The sequence below is a fragment of the Cinclus cinclus genome, chromosome 5, assembly GCF_963662255.1.
Source record: "Cinclus cinclus chromosome 5, bCinCin1.1, whole genome shotgun sequence".
NCBI lineage: Eukaryota > Metazoa > Chordata > Aves > Passeriformes > Cinclidae > Cinclus > Cinclus cinclus.
The window spans coordinates 36,405,448-36,428,110 of NC_085050.1; the positions used below are offsets into that span (position 1 = coordinate 36,405,448).

Consider the following 22,663-nt stretch of genomic DNA (forward strand, 5'->3'; position numbering starts at 1 on the left):
GCTGCAGCTGCTGCTGTTATATTTGCCACTAAAAAAAAAAAAATCTCACCTTTTGTAACAATGGGATTTGAATCACAACTGCTAAATATATCATATATAGAAATTCGATTGCTTTGTTTTATTTTTCCTGAAGGGGGAAAATGTGAGGGCAAAACCATACAGTTTATTTCATGCTTCACTACAGTGTAATTCTAGACCCTAAGATTTCTACCATTTCTATTTTGGTGATGAATGGAATGTAAAAGGGAGGTATTTTAAATTAATTGCAGCAGTTCTGAGGGTTAAACCTGCTTAACCCAACCTTCTATTAAGAGAATGTCAACAGAGCATATATCTTGTCTAGGGAACGCTGGGACATCATTATTCTTCTACCAGCATGTTTAATTCTAAAACCTGGGATTTCTTCAGGTTCCTGTAGGCGTCATGCACACCATAAACCCATCCCAAATTATAGCATCTGTTCTGAGCTACTTACTACAGCAGGATTTGACCTGAGAAACTCTAGAGTTTTGTTTTACTTTATTAACTTGGAGTACTTTTAAACAGTTTTTAAACAAAGTTTTTCCCTTGACCAGCAAGGGAATTTTCAGCCTGAAGTTCTCAGTAGTATCCGGTGAGGCTCATGGCCAAGTTCTCCAGATACTGTATATCCACAAGGACAGCCTGCTGGCTCTTGCTGTGGCATTTTCTTAATCCTCAGAACAGATTTCCTGGATCTAGGAAATTTAATTCCTGACTCCTTTGACCCAGATGCTGGCAAAAACGTAGTCTGCAGTCTGTACGTAAATAGGTGTGTTCATTTTTTCTTTTTTTTCTTTTTTTTTTTTCCTTCTAGGAACTGGCCTTGCTGTTAAATTTTTCTAAAACAGTCATATTAATGTGTTCAAAAATCCACTGTTGCGTTTCAGATAAAGGATCACATCTGTTCATGAAAATCTTCTTCTCAGCTGGGTTGCAATCTATGCAGCTGCTGCTTACCGGATGGAACAAAGTTTTGTCCTACAGGAATGAAAAAAAAAATAGAATTAAGTAGCAAATGCCAAATCACTGAAAGTGTTCTAATTTTACAGAACATAGATTAAAACAGTCCTGTTTGAAATGATTTTGTGATCTCTGTGCACTAACCCTGTGTGGTAACAACAGCTATTATTAGAAAGCTGTAGAGAATGGAGTATTTTCTTCCCTTGGGCTATTATCCTTTATGAAAGCGGGGATTCAAGAAAGAGGGAGACATCATCTGGTCTTTGACTAACGACCACATAATATAATAAAAAGTAGAATGTCTTAATATCTTTACATACCATGTATTTGCTTGGAGCCCATTTAAATGTCTGAACCTGAAAAATGGATTTGTTTGGGCTTTTTAGAGAAGTCTTGTGTTTCTTGGCGGGGGAGCTGTAAAATCTTCAACTTGGTGAAGATGGTAAAAATGAATTATTGACTGAAGTGGTGGACAGATGGACATAGGATTGATGTTCTTATCCCATTCAATGCCTGTGGCCTCACTAAGACCAGACACTGAAATATGCTCTCTCTCTTCTAATAAGGTGGAAATCCTAACACTGATTTAGCTCCATATGGAGATTTTGGGAGGGTAAGCACAGATTAAATTGCTTTAAAAAGCGTATTTATGATGATTAGTTTTATTAATTTTACTTCACAAAACTAGAGTGAGTATTAAGTAACCTGATGTGAATCTTTGTGAAAACAGTCAGTTGAGCAGGTGGTGAGCTGGGTTGCTTCAATGTACTTAGTTCATATGGGCAGGTGTTTTGACAAAGACAGATGTGGGAGTCATTAGATAATCTGAAAGTTTCCAGGGACTATACTGCATCTGTTGAAATAAATTTCAGATTACTCTTGGTAAGCCACATTCAGGCTTTTCTCCTCCATGCTGATGATGACCTGACAGTATTGTTATACTAATCCAGGATGTGTCTGCCTTCCCAGTTTGCGAGAGAGAAAAAATTCTACTTGCCAAATTGCTTAAAAACTCACAGAAGTCTCTGGGTGCTGAGCAGCAATCATAGAAACTTCTCTTTAAAAATACCCCACATTAAAAAAAAAAAGTATGAAAACAAACAGAAACAGCAGCTATTTAAAACCACTTTGAAAAATTAGGGTTTTTTTTTTTAATTTAGGAAAGAGCAAATTAATTGATTAGTGCTTTGTGAAAAAATGGTAGAGTACAATGCCTCTTTTTAAAATTAATATATGCAATAAAGAACCAAGTCAAAAGTACCTTGTGCTCTGGCTGAGAGGGACGGTGTTACATCTGCCTTTCACACTTTTTTACCTTCAGCATCGCCCTTTCTCCAAAACCGGTGGATGAACAACAAACACCCTCCCCCCCACAACAGACTGAAATTCAGAGGGATGTCATCAAAGTTGACAGGACCAAACCAAATGAGTAGAGGCCTTTCTTGCATGTTCTACAAGGAACGCAGGCAGGTTACTTCAGCTTGCAGGAAGGGGGTAACTAACTGCACTTTCTACCAAGGGCTACTGTGTCCCTGCTAGGATGAGGTGGGCCTGCAAGAACTGCCAGGCACCCTATGGGGTGGTGCAGGCACACATCTGCACCTTGGCAGCTCCTCTTGTACTAATAACAGCTTGATGGAGTGGCACTGCCTGAAATCAGGACTCAGTGACTGTGCCGTGGTCACCCTGCCTGATGTGGGACCTTGAAGGAAAGGGGCATATGGTTTTCCTTGCAGTATAGCAGGGCATGAGGGCCAGCCAAGCTATTAAGAAGCCAAAGCTGGAATATTACAAGCTTTAATAAGATAGCTGGTACAAGAAGAAAGGAAAAAGTTTCAGCACAGAAGGTTTGCACCAAAAGCATTCTGGCTTTTCCAGAAAGCTGGTGGTCTTTCTTTTAGAAATATCACAGGCAGGCAATTTTTGAGTGAAGCATTATTAGTGCTTTTATTTAGAGAGTCTGGTTACTAGGAAAGAAGAGTGTCTTTTAACAATAGGGACAGAGTTACCACTCTGGAAAAACTTCTGGCTGACTTAGCTATATATAAAGGCCTATTAATTTATGATCTCAAGCTTATGCTTGATTTAAAGTCAAAGCCTGGTGGTCTTATCTTCCACTGGATTTCAGTGGAAACAGGTTTAGGACTTCAAGGGGTAGCAGTTGCATGCATTCCAGGAAACAGCTTTACAAGAGAAATACATAAATTCCCCTTTACACCAATATTGAGAAACAAGTGCTCTTGTGGAGACATTTCTAACATCTGAAAACAGCAGAATATTTTTTTTTCCTTCTGTATGAAGGCAAGCCTGAAGATTATTTGCAGAAGGAAAAACTCCTCCATAAAATAATTGGTCTCAACAGCTCAGGGGGGTTGGTAATGACATAGAGTCTTTCATTTCTTAGAGGTCACTGCTGTAACTATGGCCAATGTCAAGAGCAACTAACTGGAAGTCATTATCAGCTGGTAGCTGCAGTAGTTTATCTGAAACTAGTTGGTAGCTCCAGTGCAGTTTCAGTAGGACTGATGTCCACATGATAAAAGCCACTACCACTATGACATGTCTTCATCTGTCTGAGGGAATAATCTATGCACCTCCCACGTGATGAGTCAACTGACTCTCACAGTTTGTCCCTGCAGCTGTCAGAAAACTATGAGCAAACTCCTGTCTTCTGAGCACAGTTTTTGATGCTGTCAGTCTAGCATCTATCATAATCACTAGGCTCAGGGTAGAATTACCATATAATGAAATTAATTTTGTGCAATTGTTTCTTTTTAGAGACCTACAAAATCAGCCCTCTCTTGGATACTTCTGCTCTACAAATAGCAGTAGTGGGCCTGTGGCACATAAATTGAATCATACTTTAACAGAATCAGTGCACTACCTGTCAGACCAGAATGATGCTACGTTGAAAACTAGAGGTATATTCCTTCACTACGAGGAACAGAAATTTGTAGGGACTGCTCATCATTGGCTCTGGCACGCTTAGGAATATCAAACAGAGCCAAAGAAATTATTTTAGCTTGGGAAGCTAAAGCCATTCTCTGAAATATCTAATAATTACAGGTTATTTACTTTTATCTAATATCTTACATTGCTCCAATATGGTGCCAATATTTTTTGTCCTGGCATTACTCACATTCTTCTATTTACAACCCATAACAATGTTTGCAGTACTGCTTGGATTTATTCTGCTCCATTGCTTCTTACAGGGTTTTCTCAAAGGTATACTTGGCTGCAGACCAGTATTTCAGATTGGTCCTATGAAAATTGATTACTTAATATTGCAGACTTATGAGACTTTCAAATAGCGGCCCAGATGTGGTTTAAGCAGTATGGGAATAAGAACAGTTTTTTTGACACATGTTTATTAGAGGTAGTTTTGGCTTCATTCATCTGAAAAGAATGTGGTTTGCACGCTCTGAGACTGCATTGCAACAAGAAGCAAAGTGCGTGTAATGAGGATAGGCTGTAATTTTTTTCCAGAGAAGCACTCCTTACCCAAAGTAAAATATTAATGTATTCAACTTGCCACTAAAATATTTAAGCTGTTTTCATTCGTCAGGATCCAAAACCAGGTTGTTATTATTTCTGGGCTATAAGAATATGGAATCTGAAAATAGTGCCTGGCTTCAAGTTGCATTTGCAGCATTTTGTAATCACTTCACAGCCATAACTTTTTATCAGTGGCTCAAGGATGCAAATGATCATGAGAAAAGACTCATCTTTACATGAATAAAAGCTGCTTATCTTCTACTTTTATAGAAATAATGTGACAGAATTATAAGAAATGCTTCATATTAGGCATCTTGCAAGATATTAACAAACAAGGTCATTTCTCCTAAAGCATGAGAAGAATTTTGGTCAGGATGGATACAGGATCATTAGGAAGCTACAGTGTCTATAAGTGGTGCAGAGAACAGAAGAGAGGGCTGACCTGCTCTCTGCTTTTGAAAAGGAAACACTTCTTCCTTAACCACATTATTATTCTTCTTTATTTAGGGTGCAGGTTTGGTAGCATACCATCCCCTAGGTAAAAGGCTCTAGCATAGATCAGTTTTTGTTTTGTAGGGGGGAAAATACTAAAAGTTCTATTGCCAAGATGCTTTCAAAGCTGGAAAAGGATTATATCATATATAAGGTTTTTGGATGTGTAGCTGTACTACCAGAAATCTCTAATATAAATCTGCACTTTATTTGAGGAGACAGACTATAGGAAACATTAAAAAATACTTATTGTGTAGCAAACTAAAAGTAAGCTTAAAGAAAACAATGCTATCTAGAGTTCTATTATTCCAATGCAGTTTCTTAACTTGAAGGTTTATGCAAATTGACCAGCTTGCTGTCAGGTTGGGATTACAGTTAAGAATGTGTCAGTACTTCCATCATAACAAAACTTTGTGGTGTTTCTTTGCTGAGATGGAAATGCTTGTCTTGCATTGAGAATTTTTATACGAGCCTTGTCAGCCATCTGGAAATTAAAAATGAAGCTGTGCAGAGAATTCAATAAAACTTACACTATGTATTTTTTCCAAATGTAATTTCTTTCAGTACCTGCTATATTCTGTCCTCATCAAAGGCCTTACAGAGGGTAGCTCCAGACCTGCATTTTGTCTTATGAACTGGCTATATTTAGCAACAATGAAATGCTAAAGGTATGAAAGCTTTTTGATTTGCATCTTGGGTAGGCAAAAAGATAAATTGGAAGGATTTTGAAACAAGAAGGGATTATTATGGCATTATAAAGTCAGATAGGCAGCAGTACATCCACCACAATTTATATCCTCTAAATATCTGCCCCATACATTCTAACTTTCTTACAAGTAATACCTCAGCTTCAAAGGGATTACATTTCTTGAAAATCTTATGATGGACCTCAATTTGCAACATAAATAAGGTAAAAAGGCACAAACTAATAAGCAGTCACTCAGAAAAAAGCATCAGGAGAAACCTATTTTTAATGGTTCTGAATTAGTTTTGTACCATGTATTTTTTTTAAACTAGAAAATTATATTGAGGTTTATCTGGCAAAGGACCAGTTCCTGGTACTTTGGCCTCAGCTTCAACGAAGTGAAGGGCAAGGCACAAGGGTCAAAGAAAACTGAAGCATGTGTGAGAGAAATCCTCAGTGCTTCAGAGAAATCCTTATGCTGAATGGAATACAGAGTTTATTAGTGAAATCTTTAATCAAGACAACTTGCTGATAAACTATAAAAAACCCTAACAACAACAACAACAACAACAACAACAACAAATCAGTAGCATTACCAGGACTTTTTACCATAATTGAAGCTCTGACAGTGTCTAGCTTGACCTCCTGTTTCCAGTGATTTATAAAAATGGGCTGAAATTCAGCACATCAAAGTACTGTCTAAGCTGCTTATTTTTAGTTCATAAACTCCTGCCTCCTTTTGGCTTACAGCAGTGCTTTTAATGTTGGGTGGTTTTTGTTTTGTTTGTTTGGGGTTTTTTTTTTTTTTGTATTTGTTGGGGTTTTTGTTTGTTTTGTTTTTTTAAGAGAGATTTTTCTGCCACTTATAATCTTTAAAATGTAGTAAAGTACATTTAACGCATGAGCAACATGTCTTGCTGCTGTCACATTGGATGAAAATATTTCCAACAGTTCCTCTGTTAAAATGACACAAGCATCTTGAAGTGCCAGAATAGTAAAACACCTTTCAGGGAATAGATCCAATACAGACACCCTCCGAGCTGGATCAGATCCATTTTCATTTAAATTTGACCTAAATATCTGAATGCTCAAAAGGAATATATTCTAGAGAGATTACCACAGAATTAAATTGGAATAGGATGTGATGGATTTGAAAACAGAACTTCTTTGATGGGAAAGCCTGTGCTAAAGTGGATACAGACTCAAGATGGTCTGAACCTCTGAGATGCCCCACCGTGACTCTGACCTTCCTATAGCTCCAGTGCTGGTTTCCCTTCATCCCGTGACAGTCATACAGTGTGACAGGACTACTGTGCGAGATGGCGTCAAAGCAGAACTTCCTGGTGTGAAGTGGCTCTCCAGGGCGGATGTCTTCTCTCCATCCAAAGGTGAAGAGCTGGGAAAACAATCAGGAAATACAATGATATATTATTAGTGGAAAACATTTAAAATAACACACAAAAGCTTAATGCAGGATTCCCTTTTCACACACCCCAGATGCTGGTTGAACAAGGTCCTGCCTGTGTACAGTTCAGTGAGGCCAGCTGCCTTAATTAAAGTGCATCAGTGGCCATGTAGAATATACCCCAGGAAGGCACAATCCTGAGGTCACGGAAGGAAAAAGAAAAGTCTCTAGTGACACAGTACTGCAGAGAGGTGAGGAGATATGCTGTATTAAAGCCTTTAGTCGCCCCAGTTAAAACAACACCTGTATACACCAGGATTTCAGCTCCCTAAGACTCAGAAAGCCACTGTCAGTGATGTTCCTTTAGCTCTCATTTGGGCCTGAACAAGCTGCCCAGAGAGATCTTCCCATCACAGCCTCTTTCCTATGTTTAACGAGCAGTTTCCTTCTCTTTATGGGGGACATTGTTACCACAGCCTCTCTCAACTGTCTTTTTTCCCCAAACAACAAACAACACATGTTAAATGATCTTCATCTTTCTACTGTGAAACCTGTGAGCTACAGGCAGCTTGTCAAAGCCCTTTCTCTCACTGCCTGAGAGGAGTCATGGAGGGTCACAGTTAATAGAGGAATCCTTCTCAATTAGACACCAGCTGTCTGAAGTGATGCTGCGACACTGCAGTCTTTCAATCATAGATGAAGGTGACAGGTCTGACAGCATCAAATTTAAAGACATGGAGTGCATTTTCCTTTCCATGGGCCAATCCTTGCAGAAAAGAGGTTGCAGGCTGTAAATTACTACTGAGAAGCTCTGTCAAGAGCTGTGAGGTTATTTTCTTTTCTTTTCTTTCTTTTTTTTCTTTTTTATTTTTTTGAGTGAGTGCTATTCAGCTTTCTGCATGACTTTTGATTTGCCATAGGAAAAAAAAAAAGAAACGTAACAGTGAGAAAGTGAAGCTCTCTTTAAATGAGCAAACTTTGCCAGTAGAAACTGTTCAAATGAGATGGTTCATGTGGAACTGCACACAGGCTCATTATCCAGAGAAGTATCTCCACATACTGAGTTCAGCTCCCCATACTGAATTCAGACTGTCTCCAACAACCTCATCACAACTTCCTTTTGGCCCTTATCTAGCACCCTGCTCCTCCAGTGTGTACATTCCCTGATAAAACCAGCTATAAATTGAAGCTTAATAAATATCATGTGGTCTGATCCTGAACAATTCTGTAGTGATTCTCAGGTTTTAACCTTTTCATTGCTATAGTTATCTTCTTTCCATTGTCTTCCTGAAAGAAACACCCCTTAAAAATACTGCATCTTCAGTGCTGTACCATCCTCTGAATACCACATTTGAAAGGTGTTACTCTCTCTTTTGGCTTGTAGGCCCTAAATACAAGCATATATCTGAATATTTACCTTTTTTTACTGTGTCTTACTGTAAGCCCTTGTTCTCTCTCTTAGCTGTGGTTGCTCCCTATTTATATCTGCATTATAGGTTTTCTATAGAGTGTTTTCTTAATTTGTCTCTGTGTCCTGCTTATTTCTTCCATCTCCCAGAGTGCCTTTTACATTTATCTGCAGTAAAAGGCAGCAGACAGCTTTAACCTAATTTTCAAAGCAATTTCTGCTTTTCAAAAGGTTAAATCTTTTTCTGCTTTTCTTCATGGTTCTTTGAAGCATCATCATGGACTCCCTACAATAACTTACAATTTCACCAGCAAAGACAAAAGTAAGATTTGGTACAGAAAAACATTATGTTGCTCTTTCTTCAGGAAAAGAGAAGCCTGAGACAATTTTCCTTTAGCAAAAAGCCAACAAAAGCCATTTTCTTTATCTTATCCTTTACCTTTCTATGGACACATAATAAATCTAGAGTTCAAAGTGATGAATAACAAATACCTAGAGGAATGGTGTGGAACAGTGCTTCTGTGATATTCTCACTCTCATTACTACTACTGCAGAGAGATTCTATTTTGGGACCAGAGTCATCTTTCCTAGTGGGTGGTTCACCAGATTTCTCATTCTGTGCATGAGTGGTGAGCTGAGGGACCAATTCTTGCTGCTCTCTGGACCTTGGCCTGAGGACTATTATGCTACTGAATGCATCAGTACACCTGAAAGTGCTCAAGGCAGCTTTTAAATCAGATCATGCTGATCCAGACTATTCCTTCGCTCTTTCCACTCCTGTGTGGTTTCTGAAGACTGCCAGGGCTGTGTCCTGTTTGCAAGACAAGACATGGTAACAGCAGCACATTTTTATTCCCTTCCAATGAAAACAAGGATCTGTGTAATACTAGATCTCAATATTTAAACTAGCTTAGATTCTTTTCTCTCCTTCTTTATCCTCCCATTTTTAAAAAACAGTTTTATTTTAAAATAAACAAGTATGTCTTCTTGCTAGTGATACCATTATAAAACCAAACCTTGTAAGGGACAGGAACTCAGTTCTAGGACTAAGAGAGAGAAGAGAAAAAAATATCAGAAAAAAGGTTATATTTTTCTATAGACCCAACTGGTATTAAGATCTTGCAATTACAGACACAACATGAAGGTGTACAATCTTTCCAATCTCATAATTCTAAACTTTCCTCTTTTAAACAGCAATTTTCCTCTAGTTAACACTAAATCTGGCCAATATAAATATTATCTCCCCACTACATAATGTCCAACAATGCTACCTACATGTTATTAGCTGGAGCCTAAAGTATATAATGTTCTGCTTTGCCACCACTTGTCACTTTGGATTCTGTTGTTCCTTTGTTAGTATAAAACTGTGTCAGATTTTACAAGAAATGGCTGAGCCTTTTTTGTACCCTTTTTGTACTTCATTCATTTCTGAGTGCTTGTTGATTTGATACAAGGCTGCACGAAATTCCCAGACACATTATTAACAAACAGCAGGCTGATTCTTCACTTGCAGCACATGGGGTTGCTGCTGTTCACGGTTCCCTGCTGGACCCAAGAAACCCTCTCTCCTGGCTCAGGGGATGCTCATTCTCCTCTTTTGCCTTCTCTCATATCAGTCTGTAAAACAAAGCCCGATCCTCCGCATTTGCAATCAAGCAACCCCTCAGCCCTCATGCTTTGCCTTTTCATGTAGCTGAGCCCTGTCATGCAGTAACTGGGAAATACAGCTTTCCAGCTTAATTTATAATTGGCACAGGGCCTGAAGAATGATTGCCTGATAGAGCCATTGGCCTGGGACTGTCTAAAGGACAAAGGCCCTTTTGATGCCATCAATGCTTTCCAGTCTGGCAGTGTCACTCAATTACTCGCTGTCTGGCTGGAGTCCGTCAGCTGGCGCTGTGCTTTGACTATGCCATTACACTTGAGGGGACAACGTGTGCCCCCAACCAAAGATGAAATGCCATGCTTCAGAGCTGTGCTCTGGCTTGAACTATACCTCCAAGTAGAGAAGAAAGATCTGGGCACTTGCTGAGCCATGTTAGAAATGGTGTATGTCCACCCATTCCCTGGCAAGGCTGGGGAACTTGATAAGAGACCATGATTTTTAAGAGACCTGTCATTTTCCTTTACTGTTGGCTATCTGTCCAGCAGAGCCTCAGTTTCCTCTGACACCAAAAGCTAGCTTTGGGAAAACAGATGTAAGAATGCAGTGCCATGACATATCCTCCTGGCCCTTCCCCTATGGCTCTTAACTTTGGGGAAGTTTCCAGAAACCACAGTGACACATTCTCACTTCTCACCCATCTCTGTTTACCAGAAAGCCTGCAAGCGCCCCACAGACCTTTTGACTGCTGCCTGCACAGTGGGGCCCGCACAGCCCTAAGGTGGAAGGTCATCTTCCTCTCCTGGGGTCTGCTAAAGGGTTGTGCCCCTGGCATGGTGGCTGAGACTGTTAGCTCTTAATTCCTGCCCTGGTAACATGATATGAATCAAGTGGCACAAAGGATCATCTCTGTCTGGCACTGATGCCTGTCACACTGGTCACATTAAGCTACTATAGCTTGCCACTGAACTCTGTAAATTTATACCAGAAATTACATGTCCAGCTTAGTGCCAATCCATGTTATTTGAAATATGATAATAAAATACTTGATACTTTCACTAATACTGCTAGTTTCTACAGGTGTATGCAGAACTCATGGAGGCAGCAAATTCTGTGAGATATAAAGAAGGAAGAAGAGCTCTGTGTGGGGTTTGACGCCCCACAGACAAGTGTGCCAGCAGCGCAGGGCTGGTCCTGAGGGACACTAGCCATGAGGGACAGTAGCCGTGATGGACAGTGGCCGTGACGGACAGTGGCCATGATGGGTGCTGGCCCTTAGGAGCACCGGCCCTGAGGGGTACTGACCATAAAGGGCACTGACCATAAGGATTCGTGATGGACCCTGGCCCTGAGGGGAGCTGCATGTGAGGGACCCCGGCCCCGAGGGGAGCTGCATGTGAGGGACCCCGGCCCCGAGGGGAGCTGCATGTGAGGGACCCCGGCCCTGAGGGGAGCCGTCTGTGAGGGACCCCGGCCCCGAGGGGAGCTGCATGTGAGGGACCCCGGCCCTGAGAGGAGCTGCATGTGAGGGACCCCGGCCCCGAGGGGAGCTGCATGTGAGGGACCCCGGCCCTGAGGGGAGCTGTCTGTGAGGGACCCCGGCCCTGAGGGGAGCTGTCTGTGAGGGACCCCGGCCCTGAGGGGAGCTGTCTGTGAGGGACCCCGGCCCCGAGGGGAGCTGTCTGTGAGGGACCCCGGCCCTGAGGGGAGCTGCATGTGAGGGACCCCGGCCCTGAGGGGAGCCGTCTGTGAGGGACGCTGGCCCTAAGGGCGGCTGGCCGTAAGGGGAGCTGTCTGTGAGGGGAGCTGTCTTTGAGGGCCACCGGCCCCGAGGGGCGCTGGCCGGTCCCGTGGCAGGCCCGTCCCGCTGGGCCGCGCTGCCCCCTGCCGCCCGCCTGCCGCACCGCCGCAAGGATGAGGCGATCCCGGGAAGTTTGCCACGCTCTCCGGCAATGCCAGAGTATGCGCTGTTCCCCACCAGCCTGGTGAGACGATTCGTGCTGTCCCTGAGGCACACGCGGAGCACCGAAGCCCTTGAGGCTTCCCAGCTCTGGTTCTGGGATCTGAGGAGCTGGCTGGTCATACTCCCTTCGTGCTAGCTTCACCTACTGATTCTAATGAAGTAATTTTGTGTCCTTGGCACAGAGTAACACCTTCAGATCCAGTCTGGTCCCAAAGGCTGCAGCACCGTGGAGTACGCTGAAACATGGATTCCTCCCTAACATCCTTCTCCCTTCGTGTCATTTCCCCTTTGTTCCCTTTACTTTTCCAAAGGGTATTTCAAACCTCCCTTTTCTCTGCAAACATATTTTCTTCTCTCACCTTTTCATCCAACTTTTTTTCCTCCTTTCTCGTATCTGGCAGACTCAGCATTCTCCCCTTCCCTTCTTGAGGAGGGTTTGTAGCTTTGCAGATTTTAAAGCCAGAGAACACTGTGATGGGTTCAGTCCGGACCATACAACTTCCTTCAATTAACTCCTTGAACTACTGTATGTCTTTCAGAAACAAAACAGAATAATATTTATCTAGCCCTGGCACCCTATCCCCGTGCAGTATCTTTGGTAACTACGTGAAGAAGTCTTCATTCAGCAACTTCCTTTTTTTTTTTTTCTTCCATGTTGGCACTTACCTAAATCGAGATAATCCTTCAGCTTCTCACTTTCATGCACTCGCAGCTCTCCTCCTGCATTTCTCAGTATCCTCAGAGCATGCCTTTTTGACCTTAGCACTTCAAATACCCCTCAGAACTCCTCTCTCCTGAGCTTTTAATTTTTACAAAGTGTCATGTGCAATTGTCAGGTCAATTTTTCTCCTCAGCATTAGGAGTCTTTTACTAATCTGGGACCTTTTCCTGTGAAAGAGTTGCTCACCAAATTTGCGAATAAACAGTTAGGTTGTACTTTTCATCTGGATTCTGCTCACTTTGGAAAGACCCACGGCCTGTAAGTCATGATCCCTTTCCTATGGCACACACAGTGAATAAAATTTAGAACTCTTTTCATCCATACTCCTGAGAACTAATAGTTTTCTACCTAACCAATGTAAATAAAAGCTTTTTTTGAGTCTTTATAACTTATTGCCTTTTTAAATGCTTTTTTGCTTGCTTTTACCTATTTATCTCACTTATGCCTCATATTTGTTTAAAATATAACTGCTTGTTGAGATAAAAGCATTAAAACAGACAATGACTAGAGCTGTAAAAGGCCTGGTACTATATTTAAAATATTTTCAGGTAACTCAACCAAAATCAGCATGTTTTCATGACACAGTGGGGGAGAATGGGGCCTCAAAAAGCTCTCTGGGTATTGCAATTCCTTTTGGAAATGAATACAGTCCAGGCAGCTCTTGGAATTTTTGAGTTTATATTAAGGAGTACTTTGTAAAATATACTAAGGTCAGTAATAATTAAAAAGTTATTTCTACACTCTGTTTTACCTTATGAAAAGGAGAAGCCCTCAGAAAAAGTTTAAAACCTGGGAAAGAGAAGCAACATTACCCTGATTTTCTCTTTGCACCATTAAAATACCTGTTCATGTGACCATGTTCGTTCTGAGCCATCCTTCACACAGGTGTCCAACCTCAGCTCGGTCCCCGTGGCTCCATGTTTGCTGTCCACACAGAGGTTGGCTGCCACGTTTCGAATCTGCAAAACCAAGCAGCAAGATTTCACATTAAACTGGGCTGCAGAATTGAGCTTTCAGTGTCAGGAGGCCAGGAGTTCAGCTCTGAAGGACTTGAGATTGATCATCAGTTACGCAAAACTGGTAAGAATTATTTTTAACAGAGTAGAGAGCTATGCCCTGGAATGAACTACCCTTTTTAGGAGCAGCTTCAAAATAAGCAAAGTTTTAAATATTCTGCTTAACAAATGAAAGGTAGGTCTTAGACAAAACAAAACAAAACCTTAATGCAAAAAATCTAAGAGAAAAAGAGTCTGAGAAGTTCAAAGCTTGTCTGACTGCTTCTTCCATCCTATGACAGCAAGAGAGATCAACAGTATTAGAAAGAGCTGATTTCTGTATGAGTCTTTCCCAGGCATGGGAGCAGTCAGTATGTATTAAAAATTCAGGAATGCCCTGTTCCAATCCATGCTCTTACTTTGACACAATAACACCATTGTAGATAAGGTCACACATTACTCCCTGAAGTGTATAAAATTAAAAAGTACTTAACAAATCTGTACTGAAACTTAGGCTTTTAAAAAGTACTTAACAAATCTGTACTGAAACCTAAGCTTACCCATGGAGGTTCCTCCTGCATGCCTGCTGCAAACATTGCAGTGTAACTTGTTCTTAAAAGGAAAATCTTGTTCTTTAGGCTGAAGCAACTGAGTAATAATTAACCCGTGACTATCAATCATACCAGTTATGTACTACTGCTGACACATAAATTTTCTTTGAAACATTAGGTTGAAAAGTAGATTTTCCCACTGCCACCAAAAAGAGCAAAATTCTACCTTTATGTTGCTAATGCATGCACATTTCTCCTTGAGTAACTTAGCTGGGCTAGTTAAAAATCCTTTAGACATATCCATAATGAAAACAACTTCTTAAAAAACTTACCCTCTCAATGAGATAAACAGAAACTGAGTAATCAAAGTACATGGAAACATGCAAAAATTCTAAATGTATAATAAATAGAAAGCAAGTCCATATTTTGACATTCTGGATGCTACTTTGATCCTTTTTTAAAAGAAAGCTAGATGCTGAACGGAGATTCAATTGAGTAGTCATTTGTACTTTTTTATGAAAAATATTCAGAAGTCACTGCTGTTGCCATAATATGCCAGACAAACGTACACATTGCCATTGCATACCTCACACACATCCTAAGGATGCAAAACTTCTTAGCATTGCACAAAAACATTGAGAGGAAGGGAGATCGTTGCACATGCAAGACACATGCCAGAGCTACTCTGCTCTTCTGATTGTGGAGGAGTGGGACTGAGTCTATTAACCATGGTCAAGAAAGATTTACACAGATGGGAAAGCAACAGATAGTGATAAAATATAAAAACCATCATACTCAGGAAAGGTGTCAGGAGGTACATTTGTTTAGCTTAGAAAATTGCAGACTGGGCAAAAGATGGGGGAGAATCAGTTTGAACAACTGCCTTCAGGAAACTGATTCTTTACCAGAGCTCAGAGAAGCGTTAAAAAAAAAAAAATTGGACCAGCCCAGTCCTAGGATATTTCTTCTTTTTTCAATACAATAAAAGGTGCTAAATATGAGGTAAAACACTAGCTATTCATACGCACAACTAGATCCAGAAATCCAGCACTGGGCAGCCCCACAGTAAAAAAGATGAAAGGTAATTAGTTCTCAACAACCTTAATTTTCATATCACCCAGCAAAAGAGGCAGGAAAGAATAATGAGGGGAATAGAATTTAATGTCATATTTTTAAAGCTTCATGTGAAATACCTTCTCCAAGTATAATTTTTTTGGAGAACATTCAATCATTTCTCAATGCACTTAAATTTCCATTGTATAGATAAAGATTTCTGGTCTAATAGAAAATTAAATGATACATCAGTTCAGTTCTTACAGCATGCAAGTTAATTAAAATGGAACTGCTAACAATTGCCATTAATAATTGAGTATATTTATGTGATTCAGAATTGTAAAATGACAGTGAATACATCCACGTCCAATTAATGCTTATTGCATTAAAAGGCTTTCATAATTTTGTCTTGATGGCATCGCTTCATCCCAGTCTCTGTCATTTGGACTGTGCAGTAAATGTGTTCAGTCCATTTCTGGAAAAGGCTTGAGCTGAAGTTACATTTAATTCCTTCACTGCTGGAATCTATGTCACATTCTTTATTTCTTCCCCTCTTCCCTCTGCTCTTGAAAGGTTTGCTTGAGTTAGTTTTTCATCTGTTTTTTTGCAGCTTACATGTTAACCTTTTTTGTTTCATCCTTTTTTGTTTCATCCTTTCAGCTGCAGAGGGGTCATGGTTTGTTTTTTATTTTCTTTTTCTAATATGACATTTCAGTCAAGTCTGTGCTTTTGTTCTATGGCGCTTCTGTGTGGCCTTGGCAGTTGCTAGAAACTGAACTGAGCCATCATGCCAGAGCCAGAGCCACAGGGAACATTCTGCCAAGCATCAGCACCACACAGCCTGCAAACCCCCAAGATGCTTCCATAGACAAAGGAAGGAAAGCAGAAGCACAGGGCTTTTTTTTTTTTTCCTTCTCATTTTATACACCAATATGCTTTTGACTGCCTTGTCTCCAGTCACACAGTGCAATGGATTTAGGATTTTTGAGGCTATGAGTTACAACTAGAAAACAAATACCTAGTGATCCTAACACATTTCCAACATTCCTATTTGTGCAATTGTAAGAGCAGGGATGAAAAGGAGACAGATTTTATCAGCCATGAAGGTGGGGCATTGAGTTGCTACATACAAAACTTTTTTTGCTCAGCCTGTAATGCCATCATTTGTACACAGACATAAGCATACAGGAAAATCATGCTTCCAAGGACTTCAGTGTATGGACTGACAAGCATGGTTAGTGCTGATATTAAAGGCTGTTTCAGAATTAAAGAAATTCTGACAAAAGCACAGGACACTATCTGTAAGTCATTATACATACTGAGTTCTTGAAATGCCATCCTAACTCACTATGGGCACTGTAGTCCTTACAGAGAGCAGATGAGATGTAGAAGCATAGACAATACAGCTTCCTAGAGCCCAGCAGTTATATTGACCAATATTCTTTGATAATTCTAAAACTCCTGGACTTTTCCCAGGCAAATGAGTTCCTGCAAGACTTGCCGTTGAGGTAGTAGTTGATGTCATGGCTCCTGCAGCCTTGCCCCACCTGCACTGCAGACAGGCTGTCACCCAGGTACACTTCAGCCTTCATGGAGCCAAAGTGGGGTGAGTCCAAGCAGAAGAGCCAAACTCCCACAGGTTCTGGGAGCTGCCCTGCATGCTCATCATGACATGAAACTGTCTGTGCCAAAATCAGAAAGAGGGACAGTGCAGCAATTAAAAAATAACTGTATGCTCAATATGGTCATCTGTGGTCATCTCTACATCATGACTGTGGAGATGGTGTCAGGACAATCCTTAGGGATACAGCAACAACAGAAACACCTTGTGCTATCAGTTTATATAATACTCTCCCTATATCCGATTTAATACCTTAAATATGAAAATGGCTTTAACACTTAGAACACATTAACAATATTCATTTATGTTACTTTTTTTTTTGTCTGAGCAGCACTTAGAACCAGTTTTAGTGCACTGCTCACATTCTCAGATAACCCTAGGGCCATCAATGTCTATGGATCAAATATGGAAAAATGAGCCACTTCTCCTCTGAACTGATATATAGTAATTTTAGAAGTATTTATCCTTTGTGTGAGCCATAAAACAGAAAAAGTCAAAGGCAAAGCAGTCAAGCACTGCCAAAAACCTCACTGAAGAAACATGGGACTCTTACTCAGTGTGGCATTGATCCTGATAAAGGAATCTGAACAGTCCAGCTGTGCAGCACTCGGTCTGTGCAGGGTGGGGTTATATCGCTTTTGTACAACAGATATGTGATACTTGGGCTCAGATTGACTCATTAAGGGCAAGAGGATGATACATTTTAAAAAAAGAAAAATAACCAAAGGACAAGTTAGTGAGATCTTAGGCTTTCTTCTTTTTTCAAATGTGTCGCCTGACTTTATGTGCAATGTTTTCATGTCAGTGCTGTAAAACAGTTCTGTAAAATCCATGAGTTTGGGTCTGAGAAAGGAGTACTCTCAGGTTCTGCAGTTTAGCACTACTGCAGTGACTGAGACACTTCCTCATTAAATTACTGAAGCTCATGTAACAGCAAGTGAAACCAAGATTAAATAATTCCCTTTTGACTGAGTAAAAGAACTTTCTTTGCACCACCTTGACTGTAGAACTCATGAAATCGAAAATAAATGGCAATGCCTGATATTAGATGATTGATTTAATGTAAAATGTGTTTCCAAAGATATTGGAAGCTGTGATATCTGCACAATATATTCATGCTGGATCACAGCTTGTAGATTCATCAATACTTCCTAAGAAAACATCTCATGCCCAATTCACACCTATTGTTTTAGATAGCAGGACTTCAAATACATATTACAAATATATTATTTGCAATTATTATTTATATTACTTATATTACAAATTATTATTTATATTATTTATATGACAAATATATTATATGTCTTAGAGCAAGTATTCAACTGTCTTCAACTGGTATCAGACTTCCCAGTATATTCATAAAAGTAAGAACAAAACCTAATTGAAAACTTTCCTCTTCCACAGTGGAAAAGAGTACAGTTACCTCACTCAAACACAGAACTGACAGTCTCACTAACCTAATCTGTCTGGATTTGCTGTTACATTGCTCTACTGCACATATTTCAGATGTTACAAGGCAGAACAGATTATCAAGGGTATGTACACCCTGCCAGCTACAAGGACAAAAGGCACAAACACACATAAGAGATAAGGCTATGCATGACGAGTGTAGGAAAAAAGATTGCTTTTTGTTTTCCAAATGTCCTTCTTTTCTATGATAAACAGATTTTTTCAAGAAATGTAAGAGTCAGATTTTAAATAAATGTGTTTGCAAAAAAGAGGAGCTGAGCAGAGGTTTTTTATGAGACGTCTGCTTTCACACCACATGCTTTTACTAGCTTGATATCAAATACTAGAGTCAAACTTGTCCACATACTTCACTGTTGACTCTCAGACTGGCATAGGCAAGCAGATGTAAAGTATTTCTAAATGGAAGCAGAGAGGGTATTAAATGACAGTCAGTGTTGGCACAGACTTTAGGTGTGTATAATCAGCAAGGTTTCTAGAACACTGTGATTCTTACAAAGCAGTAACATTACAGTTTTGCTTCCCTCTTTCAGTTTCTAACAGCCAGTGACCTTCAGGAATTTTCAAGGTCCTTGCAAGTGCCAACTGCTCAGGAATGTGACAGTCTCAGGAAAAACAAGAGAAGTCAGGATGAAAGTTCTCTTCTGGTTATTTTAGATAAAGTATGTTTTAGAAAAAAAGAAAATCTTTGGTCTTCACGTCCTTCCTAAGAGCTTAGTAAATGCTTTTAAGGCACAGATTTCACACCATCTATATGATTTTTACTGTTAAAAATACTTGGGTTTATGCAGAGATTATATTTATATTGCTGTGAAAAGAATGAATATCTCAATCACAAATTCCTTCTCTTAGACCCTCTTGATTGAGTTAAGGATTGTCCAGCTGGACAGAGAAATTACACATCTTCTGATCACAGTCCTCCAAGGACACCCATGTATATATGTGGAAGATGGTGAAGGAAGATCACAGCAGCAGTCACAGCAATCTGATCCAGCCTGACTTCTATTGATAAATTCCTTACCCCTCAGTACACATTAATCTCATAAAGAGTGGGCAGCAGGACCAAATAGAAGAAACTTTAAAAATAAAGGAATCCATTACTATCAAGAAGTAGCAAACAGATATAAACTGTTTATATACAGCACATATAAACTGGAGTTTTTTTGAACATCTGTAACTGATAGCTTATAAAGAAGAATTAAGGATTGCAAGTACCAGAGAAAGTTATTTTCAAAGTCTCACTGTGTGGTAATTTGCCTTTCTAAAAAGAAATTCTGAAGAATAGTAGAGGTACCTATGTTTAGGAGTCTATGGTCCAGTCTTGACCACTGGGAATATACAGACTTGTGTCTGATCTTACCAAACGTTTCAACTTCATCCTCTGGTTTCAAATATGATAGTTAATCTCCTGACAGCCCCAAGAACACCTCCCAGAAAATCAGAGAAGGCTAGAACTCATAGTACAGATATTCCTATGTTTTTTAAAAGAAGTAGCACAATACACTGGAAGAGTGAAGCTGCTGTAGTTCTTGGGGGCAGAGGCACAGCAATTTTTCAGTGCAACTAAGCAAATAATTTCCTCTCCTGGCACTCCCTGTGTTCTCATTTCTTCTGCACAAAACAAACTGTCAAAGCAAGGTTTGCTACAGCTTTGCTCTTTAGAGAAGTCTGAATGCAGAACATTTTGATCACAGGTGGAGATTTGTTGTTTGCTCAGACCCTGCTCTGGAGTGATGCTCAGGTATTGGCTTCTTTTGTGGTCTCTCCCTCCCCTCATCCATCAATGGAGAAATTGTATTTGTCTGCTACTAGTTCTCAGTGATGACAGCACCTACAGAATGTAGAGAACAGCTGAGCAAAATCAGTCATTTTAAAAGCAAAGTATCCAGGTCTTGCTTGTCACATTTCACGTGTGAGCAATCCTAACTCCATCTACACACAATTGTCCTTGTAAGGAGAGAAGGAAGTATACCAGATATGCAAAAAAACCCAAGCAGTGACTTGAGACCTCCATTTTACTAAGGTGATTCTCTGAATCTAAAATCTTCTGTGACATGCAGTAATGAGTGCTACATACTTTTTTCTTCATTCTTGTCCTCATTGTTCAAACATATGCCCTGTACACACAAAATTGTAATGAGCTGCAAAAACAACAGTGATAGTTCCAAGACATGACAGTTTCTCATTTTAATGGATAGTTCAACCACTGCGAACTTCCTTAATAATAACACTACTTACCATCAGGTTGACTCTGATTTAATAATTTTAATTTCCCACAGTCTAAAATGTTAGATTCATTTAAATTTGATCTATTTCTCACCTCCCCCCAGGCAGCAGGTGGAGGCTCCACAGGAGGGTAATATTTGGGGACATCCCAAGCCACTGCAGCCATGAACCACTTGAAATCTTTACACTTGAGGTGCTTGCGGAGCTCCTTCTGGGCAGAGATGTCACCAGTTGAGAGATGTCTGTACTCAGGCCGTCGCTGGTAAATGTACTCTGCAAACTCATCCATCCACGTCTCGGCCACTCGCTTCAGGTTCTGCATGGCACGAAAAAGAGAAAACATTAATTTCTTCATGATTTGAGTGAATGATATTCATAACAGGGAACATTTTATCAAAACAAAACAAAACAAAACAAAACAAAAAAATCAGCATTCCACATAATTTTTAAGCTTAGCTGGTCTCATTTCTCAGTCTTAAACCCTGGAAATGTTCCAGTAACCATATGCTATCTTCATTATGGTGTTGAGCAAACACTACAGAGTATTAAGTACCCTGCTTTCCTGCTGGCTCTGTGTCAGACAGTCTTCTGTCTGTTGAACATCTTATTTTCCTTCACATTCTTTATGCATATTCTTCATATGGGTTTTTGATTAATGATGGATGTTGAATACAAATTTCCTTTCAGCTGCTTACATTGGTCCCTGCTTTTCCCCTTGGAGTTCAGACCTGCTAATGTGGAAGTAGGGTTCAAATTGTTCCTTCTGATGTATTTCACTGTGCATTTGAGAGGCATCTGAATTTCAGTCTGCTATGATAATGCTTAGTCACCAAGCAATTCCCACCTAAATTTTAGGGTCAGGTGTTAAAAGTGAATGTTTGGGGGCAAGCAACCTTGAAGGGGAGTTGGTCTAAAGAAAAAGACCTCCTGGGATAGGAGCCACAACAACCTGTGGCTTTTTGCACTCACTCATCCTATGAACATATCTGAGACTATTTAGGTTCCAAGGTTCCATGAAGCTCAGTTCTGGCTCTGTTCCACAAAGTTTATTTTTGTTGATGTTTTGCAGGAAACAGAACTACCTATTTTGCTGCATAAGAATTTATTCAAATCATAATTAATTAAATTAGCCGCCTCAAATTATAAAATAAAACAAATACCATTGCAAAGAAATATTCTGGGTAGACCGAAGAGAACTATTTTATTGTTATCTACCACCAAGGAGGGGGCATTTTTATCTGTATTTTTGTTTGCTTTTAAAATTCCTCCTGCAACTCAATCCACACAAATTTATATACAGATGTTGTAATGGAGCATGGGCTTGGTCTATTCTGCCACAGCTGCCCAATAACCTTTTATCCCACCAACAAAGCAACATCTCTCTGGATAACATTGAGACACTAGGGTGTTCTTATTGCTTTGTTTGTAAAAACAAGACAATCAAGTTGTATAATATTCTTTTTATAGAACGTTAACTACAAAATGCTGAGATTCACTCTGTAATAAGCTGAAGGACAAGATACATCTGATTGTTATCAACATAAGGTAATATTTCTTTTCAGAACATTCTCTGCATCTAAGTAAGCCGGACTCATACTCTGACTTGCCTTCAAGATTAACTGGAAAATTCTTTTCCTGAATTTTATTAATCCACATAAACTAAATATCTCTGAACTAATAAGGCTTATCTGAATGCAAAGACAGCAAGACAGAGAACAAAGGAAGTACTTTTAGCTGACACTGCAAGATAAGTTTCTGTGTGCTTTCTCTCTGTGAAGCAAATATGTTAAACCTGCAGGGATAAAGCAAATAACATTAAAGCAGTGCAAGAATTCATAAAACTCATAACCTCATTCAAAAATGGCTTGTGCCCCACATAAGTTTGACTTTTGTTGTAATTTCATGAAAACCTAAATAACTTTACAAATTACAATTCAAGAATAGGAACTGGGTAGGACACAGAAAAACAGAAAAAAAAATTAAGAACCACATCTAAA

General features: G+C 39.8%; 1 protein-coding gene across 1 annotated transcript in view; it reads right to left on the bottom strand.

The window, feature by feature from the left end:
• Nucleotides 1–765: 765 nt before the first annotated feature.
• The window catches only part of GALNTL6 (polypeptide N-acetylgalactosaminyltransferase like 6), a 435,822-nt gene continuing 413,924 nt past the window's right edge, over nt 766–22,663 (bottom strand). Inside the window, exons 9-12 of the mRNA XM_062492844.1 lie at nt 20,761–20,982; nt 13,596–13,712; nt 6,900–7,049; nt 766–999 (exon numbers count right to left, since the gene is read on the bottom strand). Coding sequence (XP_062348828.1) covers nt 832–999; nt 6,900–7,049; nt 13,596–13,712; nt 20,761–20,982 — 657 coding nt within the window. The 3' untranslated portion in view covers nt 766–831. The remainder of the gene's footprint in view (nt 1,000–6,899; nt 7,050–13,595; nt 13,713–20,760; nt 20,983–22,663) is intronic.